This window comes from Pteropus vampyrus, unplaced genomic scaffold (genome assembly GCF_000151845.1).
Source record: "Pteropus vampyrus isolate Shadow unplaced genomic scaffold, Pvam_2.0 Scaffold115, whole genome shotgun sequence".
Taxonomy (NCBI): Eukaryota; Metazoa; Chordata; class Mammalia; order Chiroptera; family Pteropodidae; genus Pteropus; species Pteropus vampyrus.
The window spans coordinates 4,223,496-4,233,053 of record NW_011888896.1 but is presented as its reverse complement, the minus strand read 5'-3'; the positions used below and the strand labels follow the sequence as shown (position 1 = coordinate 4,233,053).

General features: G+C 29.7%; 1 protein-coding gene across 1 annotated transcript in view; it reads left to right on the top strand.

The window, feature by feature from the left end:
• LRRC7 (leucine rich repeat containing 7) overlaps positions 1 to 9,558 on the top strand; it is a 294,420-nt gene that overhangs the window by 66,749 nt on the left and 218,113 nt on the right. Inside the window, exon 5 of the mRNA XM_011365737.1 lies at positions 2,434 to 2,490. Within this exon, the coding sequence (XP_011364039.1) occupies positions 2,434 to 2,490 (57 nt within the window). The remainder of the gene's footprint in view (positions 1 to 2,433; positions 2,491 to 9,558) is intronic.

Here is a 9,558-nt window from a genome sequence, read left to right as displayed (position 1 = left end):
ACATAGAAGTGTTAACTGCAGTCATCGTATTATACATTGCATCCTGGTACTTATTTATTTTATAACTGGGTGTTTGTTCCCTTTGACTGCTTTCACACAATACCCCACCTTCCAGCCCCCATCTCTGGTAACCACAAATCTGATTTTTTTTTTTATGAATTTGTTTTTTTGTGGGGTTTTTTGGATTCTACATAGAAGTGAGATCACCCTGTATTTGTCTTTCTCTGTACAACTTATTTCACTTAGCATAATGCCTTCAAGGTCCATCCATGTTGTCACAAATGGTAAAATTTCCATTTTTTTAAATAGCTGAATAGTATTTCATTGTGTGTGTGTGTGTGTGTGTGTGTGTGTGTGTGTGTATCACATTTTCTTTATCCATTAATCTGTTGATGGAGACTTAGATTGTTTTTATGTCTTGGATATTGCAAATATAAGAGATATATCTTAAGTGTTAAGACAATAAATTTATTGTCAACTGCATTTTTCTAAATGATCATCTTTGAAAATGTTCAAATAATGGACTGAGTATAGCTCGATACCTAACTGTTAACTAAAGCTAATGTATGACATAAAAAGAACTCAGTGGAATAATGATGTCTCTTAACATGTAGCAGTCTTCATTTGCATATAAAAAGTGCATCAGCATTTCTTTACTTTTGCAGATTGTGATATCATAACCACTATGAAAACTATATACTTAGACAGTTTTTAAAATTTACAGATCTTCAAAAGAGCATTTGCCTAGCTTCTAAATGAATTAGTACTTTGCTCTTCATTCATATAAATTAGCATCGTCTTTCTGATAGTGACCACAACATCACAAATGTGCTTTTGATTTATTGAATCAGAAAATGTTTGTTACCCTAAAATATACTTTTTTGTCTTGAATTTTTGTCAGTTCTCTTTTAGTAGTGCTAATATGAGGGAAGAGATTTAGGCAAACAGAAAACATAATACCAAAGCCAAATTTCACAGAATTAGAATTTAATTTTGTGTAAATTGTCTGCCAAAATATGTTCTATTTTATTACTGTAATCCAAAGTTTTTGAACCTGCAGCTGGATAATTGAACAAAAAGATGCTTAAGATCCCTTTTAAAACCTGATTTGTGGTACCTCTAAAAGTCAGAATATCATTACATAAGTTCAAATGTTAAAAAGATACGAGACATAGAAATGTTTAAGAAATCTTTTTTACTAGTGCTATACCCATTCTCTGAAGAACTGAATCACTTTATTTCATATAGAGATAAAGAGTTATAAGATTGAAATTAAATAGTCAAAACAATAAAGAAAGAGAAAGAGACCTAGATGAATACCTAAAAGCAGAGTAATTCATTTATGTGCTCCTATGGGTGGCTGTAAGTGAAATAGTTCAAACAGTGAAATAGTCCCCAAACACCAAGAATTCAGAGAATCCAATTAATTTGTTCCAAAGTAGTCTCAACTGAGTACATTTTAAAGCTCAATTATAAACATGAGTACTAATAGTGTGCTCCAGACTGCGAACTTTAAAAAGTAAACTTTAACAAGTACTGAGTGTAAAATAAATTCCTAATCACAAATGTTACATAGCAACAGAAACTATGAACACCTTCACCTTCTTCACAGGATTTCCACAGCCCACAAGATAGATGATGCTATAGATTTTCAGTGCACACCCACTTCAGAAATGTTAAGATGTTCATCACAGAGTCATGAAATGTGGTATATTATATAGATCTTTTCTCATTGTGCAATTAATGATAATAGTAATAGCTAACACATATTCAAATTTAGGATGCCCCAGATATTATGATTACATGTGTAACATCATTTCATCTAAACCCTATACATTTTATACTGTTATTGCATACTTATTATAGATGAGGGAACTTAAGTTAGGAGGGGTTAATTAATTTGCCCAGTGTCACAGAGTTAGAATATGAGATTTCATCCAGATCTGTCTGACCATAAAGCTCAAGCTCTTAAACACTGTGCTACATTATTTGCTTTACAAGTTCATTTATTGTCTTTTGAAAATATTGCCATTTTCCAGTGAACACAGCACCAGGAATATAGTAGATAGTTAATAATCTGTTGAATGCATACAATTAAACAACAGTGAATATTTTTTTATAAAACATGAAATTTAGAAGATTTGAACTCAATGATATCTTTGAAAGACCTTTATTTTTAAAAAATTTTGATTTTACAAATGATTTGCTAAATTTGATTTTGACAAATTTCACTTTGACAAATGACATTTGCTATTGTCTAATGTCGATGCAACCCTACTCATAATTAATTTGTACAATTCTTTAAAAATCTGTAACCAAGGTACGTAATGTTGGGCATAGTTGTTTGGATAATACAGTGATATTTGACTTTACCACAGAAATAGTGTTTTATAGAAAAGTATTAAGAAGCAATTTTTAACTTTACTTCTACAGACTTGTCAAATTGCGGATCTTGGAGTTAAGAGAAAATCACTTGAAAACTCTACCAAAGTAAGTGACTGTGTGTTTTCTAAATTTTTAATTGTGATTTTTCTTTCACTAGTAGGGAAAAAAATGACTTTTTATTTTGGCTATGCTTTGCCATTTTCATTATTTTTTTTAATAATTTTTCCTAGAGACTGAAAAGGATAGTATACTATAAGAGATTCATATTAAGAATGTACCCTGCCTTATAAAATCAAATAATTACAAGTAATGGTGGGAAGAGCCCATTTAAGGTTCTTCTCATATCTGAGCACACACATTAGAAAGTCACTGCATTGTACATATGAAATTGAACTCAAAAACAATCAACAGTTGAAAAGATTCAACCCAATAAGATGCTTAAATTTTCAAGTTAATTTATGGATTGTGATAGTTTTCAGTTTTTAAATCAAGACTATATAAAAATAGAAATCCTAAAATGGTTTGGAGAAAATTATATTTATATATTCTTTCAAACTATTCCTTTTTCTTAGTCTGTTTAAAATTTGGTTTCTATAACAACATAGGATATTTTTATATAAAAACTAATACCCCAAATTTTATGCAATGTTTAGTTTAATGAAATGCTTTGTTTCATCCTGCCTTGACTTACTCAGGTCTAAAAATAGAATTTTGTGTTGTGCAGGAAAAAAAAATTGTGAAATTCAAAAATTATTCAAAATGGGAAGATGTTTTACTCAAATAAATCAATATGACTTGTATATGTTACAATTAACTTATTGAAAGTACCTTGTTGGTATTATCATCCTCCTGTAGTATTGCAGAAAAATATTGAGTGTAGTGATTAGTTTTTCAAGCATATTAGCAAGATTTAGAGACCTTTCTTCTGCTGAACCAAAACTTACTTTTATTTTTTACTTTTTAAATCCTTTCCCTAACCAAACTAGCTGAAATTCATTGATTTTTTTTCAGCCAATATGTCAATAAAATACCTTCAAATACATTTTAATGTGTGATATTATTTACAAAAATTTTATCATACATAGAGATAAAATATATATAGGGATAAAATACATATATTGTAGAAATAATATATACATAGAAATAAAACATCTATTCTCCCTCCATAAGTGGAAGACAAGGAGAAAACATGAAAAGAAGGAAATGTTGCTGTATCTGGACACCCTGCCTTTTGAGTAGCCTTTCTCTAAGCCAAAGCATTTGTTATGCATAGGTATAATGGAAAGCACCTCTTCCAGGTTGGAGGCATAAAGGGAGGTGAGAATATGACTGAAAGTGTTACTGGTTTGGTATTAATCTCCTGCAAATGCAGCTAGTGCAGCTAGTGTCATTTGCATACCTAATGCTTTAAATATTACATTTAAAGTACAGTGGAAACATGGCTAAGTAGAAATTAAACCATACTGAAAGGTCAGTTGTCACCTTCATCTAAATATTTACATTTAGATCTAGGAGAAAATATTGAGTGTGTAGAGAAGCCATTCTTCTCTGCTCTCCAACAATAGTTTTGATGTGAAATATAAAATAAATCTAACATAGTTTATCAGGTCTCTAAATATATATTTTTAAGATGTAAATTTTAAATATAAATTAAAGCCTGACTATATTGATATTATGGACTTGATATGAAGTAGGTGTGTGAATGATTCTGAGTAATGAGTAACAGTGTTCATAAATGGTTCATGGGTATTCTGTATGCTTTGAGACTGTGGCCCAATATCAAACAGAATTAAAGTAAGTAGGATAATATGCATTCAACTATCTTTGGTGTAAAAAGCATTGTAAAGATGTGTAAAAATGACAGTGGATCTCCTTGGTAGACTGTTGTGCATGTATGACTTGTATAGCTGTTACAGTTTTTACATTTAAAAACATTTTCAGAAAGAAGTTTAGTCTTTTATGTGTTTTCTCTATGTATTACATATAGTATCTTCTGATCACCAATCTAGACCTGTAACTGAGATATGTGAGAGCTTTCTACTCTCCTTTATTTTACACTTCCAATAAAAGTAAAGAAAGAAATGTACTTTTAGTAAAAACAATTTAGTTTTAAAATTATTACTCCAAGAAGAGATAGGTCATGATTTCCTCAGGGATAAAAATAAGATTCCAAATCTTTTTAGTGATTTTCTCTTCTTTTCATCTTCTGTCTTATAGTCCATATGCCTGACAATCTGTGAAAAGGTAAAAATGTATAAGAATTACAATATATCATACATTAAAATGTGTATCCTTTAAGTAAACTGCTAGACATTTTTGATAAGTGCGGATTCTAAAACAAGTTCAGTTATTAAATAGAAGCTAGTATTATAAATTTTTACATCATTTCATTATGATCACTCCTCTAGATATATGAATGAATGGAAAAATTAAATTTCTCATCTACACATTGAATTACTAAAACAATAGGTCTCAATTATAAGTTATAATTGACAACTTTGAACATTTGAAGAAAACAGCTAACCAAAAAAAAAAAAAAAGAAACCTTTAGATGTCCAGATATAGTGTTTTTCTCATAACAGAATTATTCTCATAATTATATTTTTGAGGGCAAGTCAGAAATGAGTTTGTTCTATTTTGATACTTTTGCACTAGATATTTCTCTGTATAGAATTCTTTTACCACAAATCTTTTCATGGCTAGATCTTCCTTATGCTTTATGACTTTCTTCAGGTGTTGCTTCCTCAGAGGCTTTCCCTAATCACATTATAAGATTGTTCCCTCTTAGCTATTACACCATTTCACTCTTAACATTTGATTTCCTTCATAGCACTTATGGTTCTCAAAATAAATATAGTTATTTTGACTCTGTTTACTTAGAGATAATCTCTTCAGGAGAACTTAAGCTCTATTAAAAAAGATTGTGTTGTTTGTTTGTTTGTTTGTTTTGTCACTGCTGAATCTCCAGAGCCTAAAAAATGCTGGCACATAGTGAGCACTCAATAAATAAATAAGAAAGCTGATGTATTAATTCAAATGAGAACTATCTGTCATGCATCCTGAGCATTTTGTCAGTTGATTATTTTCCGCATAGAAAATTATATGGGATACCAAATATTGTAATCACGTGAGTGTTTGGTGAGCATCAGATGGAGGAGGACAAGGATAAATGATTGGGGGTTTTCAGTGACTGATAGCTGAGCCTTGAATTTTGAACTTATGTACACACATCCACACACACACATACACACACACACACTTGTTTCAAATTATACATAATAGCTAAGTCATGAGAAGGGAGGAAAGTAATTTTAAATTAAGAAAATTAATATTTATAACAACTAAAGAAAATATAAAAGTAGTATAACTTATTTATTTCCTTTTGTCATTAAAATATGATACATTTAATCAAGAAACATAATATATTTCAAGATAAATATGAAAAGATAAGAACAATTTTTTGAAATGATATTTAGGAACCAATTCTGTGGATTAATATAACATATACAAGGTTAGTAACAATAGTGTGTTTTATCTTTAAATAAAACATTTTCCATATTTATGAGTATTTTCTGATACCTTAAGTTAAAATATGGTCCATCCATTAATAATATATTGTGACTATGATTAACTTTGTTTTAACTTGAGCTAAAATATGAGTTTATGTAAATGTTTCTGTAATAATTTTGAAAATATGAAGTAACATGAAGAAAAGAAAACGCAATTTAAGCTAATATTAATGTTTACGTTTGCCCTCCCTCCTGGGTAGACAAGGCATGAAGTGTGATTCTCCAATCTGCTATCACTAAGAGGAATATTTCAGACATGTTCCCGTAGAATTACTGGGGCAATATCAATAAATAGAATAAACTTTGGTGACCAAAATAGAATGAAAAAATTGAATGAGCCTGGTGAATAAGGATCTTTTAAGAGCTGTTGGAAGAAGAGATTCAGAGTGGAGATTACAAATTTGATTTTGGATCATGTACCCCTCTGAGAAGCTGAAAAAAACTACTGAATCTAGAAAAGTATTAATTCCAAAATTTCAATTGTATCTATTCCAATATATTCATGGCCCATTGTGAGTTTTCACATTTTTATTTTCACCTATAAGTAAATTATTTAACTTTTTATGTAAAATAAGCCACATCAAAATATCTAGAATATCATGAAAAATCACCAAAATAAAGGACCCTTTCAATGTTAAAGGACTAAATTTGTCAAATGGATAATTTTAATTATATAAATGTTTCTAGGATGTTTGCTCAAGAGAATATTTTATTGAGCAAAATTTATTTTGGTTCAGTAATAGGATTATATTTCACTGTCATCTGTGAAATTTTTTGAACTCTCCATAAAACAAGAAATCATTAAGGAATAAATTTAAAGAAAAATTTTCCCAAGTACAAGCATTAATGATACTCTGAAACTACTAAACTATGTATGCTAAAAACTAGCAAATTGTGTATCCATTATACATTATTTTATACTTTAGCTATCAATGTTTTTACTTAGAGATGTGTCCCTGAAAACAAAGATCCAGAAACTCTACAGAATTTCCCCTCTATGAATGCCTGAAGACCCAAACATAACACACATAAATTCACAGAAAGTGTCAAAACATTATACTTTATCTGGACATACTCTAAGAAAAAAGATTCCCTTGAATTATAAATATAAATTAAAAGCAGAATTACATTAAAGCACTATTGATGAGAGACATTAGATCATGAAAGTCAAGAATACACAGGGATTATTGCAGGCTGAAGAAAACTAAAGGAATGTTATAACTAAAACAATTGGCAAAACTTGCATAAAGTTTGAGGATTGGATGGTAGCAATGGATCGATGTTAATTTCCTAATCTAGAGAATTGTATTTTGGTTTTGTGGGTGAATGTTCTTGTTTGTAGCATATACACACTAAAGTGTATATGGGAATGATAGGGCACCAGGTTTACAACGTACTCTCAAGTAGTTCAGAGAAGTTATTTGTATAGTACTTTGAAACTTTTTATAATTTTATGATTGTTTCCACCTAAAAACTTATTTTGAAAAGTGATTTTCAAACAAATTCTTTAAAGAAAAGAATAATATCACATGGAAAAAAGTAATTTCATTTCTTAGGTATAGAAGGCAAGTAGAGAGTTTGCATTTATGTACTAAAATGTTTAACTATAAAAATGAGCATTTCAATGACAAAAGTTCTTCATGTGTGAATGATATATGTACTGGGGATTTATTTTTTGCTACTTGAATTGCAATAAATACTACATATTATATTTATCACTCAAATTTCTATTCATTTGCAAATAACATTTTTAGTTTTCATGTAAGTTCATTTATTCCTTTTAAATAAGATTATAAGCAGACTTCCAAAACTATAATGTACTAGTCATGTTTTACTTTGTGAAACTCTTCCTTGGTTATCTGTTTTACTACTAGTTATCATTGTCAGCCTAGTGAAGAAAAATTCGTAAAAGAATACGTATTCTCAACTGGACAGGTATGACTAAGTCATTTTCTCTTCTCATTTCAGTGATTCTATTAACGAATTTATCTCATTTGGCATTACTGTACTCGCTACTTCAATAAAATACATCAATAGGTTTGTTAGTGCTATTGTAACAAAAATTCCATTGTCAGGCACAGCTTACGGAATAGTTTTTTGGTGTTTCTATTAACTCTGCTTTTGTGACTGTAATACATAATTGGATACAATGTATCTTTATAATCAGATTACCTATGCTTTTACCAATGTATATCAATTTATAAGGCATGATGTTTTGCTAAACCCATGCTACCATCCTATTTTCGGTTATCTGTATTGAAAGAAACCATACGAAAAGCTAGCTAACCAAGGGTAACCATATTAGTGGCTTTTTTGTCATAGGGAATTGCATTTAGAACTGGATATTTTGTTTACTCCTTCTCACCTGGTCTTATACTTTAAATTCAAATGAAATAAGTGATAATTATAATATATAGATTTAAAAGCATTCTATAAATTATAATGCATCGTAACAATGTAATTATTAGAGTTCCTTCTAAAACATCAAACAAACATATACCTTCCAACAATTCACAAAATGGAAGACAATAGCCTTTCTCTGTCTTGTGAATTCATTGTATTCTTTTTAGCCTATGTTCAACATAAAAGAATTAAGAATATATGGTTAGCTAAAGTTATGTCAAGTCCTGTAAGGAGCTAAGGGGAGTGTACAAAAGCCAAATAAAACCATTAGATCAGATCTCTCTTTCAGACTACTTAAATCAGTTGCCACGCTAATCCCTGATGATTAAATTTACCAAAAGATAAAAACTGCCTGATGTAATAGTGAGGATGAGAGTTCTGTGGTTTCAGTTTCATTGGATCTCAAGGCTTTTAGCCTGTACTTAGTCCTGTTGCATATGAGAAGAGTTATAATGCACTTGAATGGGTATATACTTCATAGCCAGAGCAACTTGGTTTTGTATTCAGGCCTTTGCCACTTATTTATGAATTATTTAACCTCTTTGAACTTCAGAGTCATTATTTTTAAAGAATACTGGGTAGTCATTACCTTCTTTAAACTATAAACTGTATTTTGGGTCATAGTTGATGAAAATGAGTCTTGTGACCATTTAGGATCAGGAAATTGTTTAAACAAAAGTAGTGTGCTCTGGCACTTGGAAAACTTGAGTGTGTGCAAGAAAAGATTGGCATGAGATTGGCAAAAATATTGACATTTTTTTCATTTTACTTCATAAAAATCTCTTCATTAGAAAGGGAATTGTGGGGGCTTTTAGTATTTTTATAATAAAGGCTTAAAAATAATGTGTGATAGTATTTTTCTTTTCTTAATTTCAAGCAGTACTGTAATGAGAACTCATAAATGATTGTCTCTCATCCTCAATAATGTATACGAAAACTTTAAAGATCTATTTATCAATTCTTAAAGACTGTTTTTTTTTTCTTTTTATAATTGGTAGTTTCTTTGGGTAAATTGGACTAAGATTCTAAAAGATATGATAAAATAAATAAATAAATAAATGGAAACTCTCAACAAGCACCAGAAGAAATATATTCATCATTTGTGACTTCATGTACTTTTATAAATCCATTTACTGCAGCTTTGCAAATTCAAATAACTTAATGTGGATGATTGAACTCCCCTTGATGGATAAATATAGTA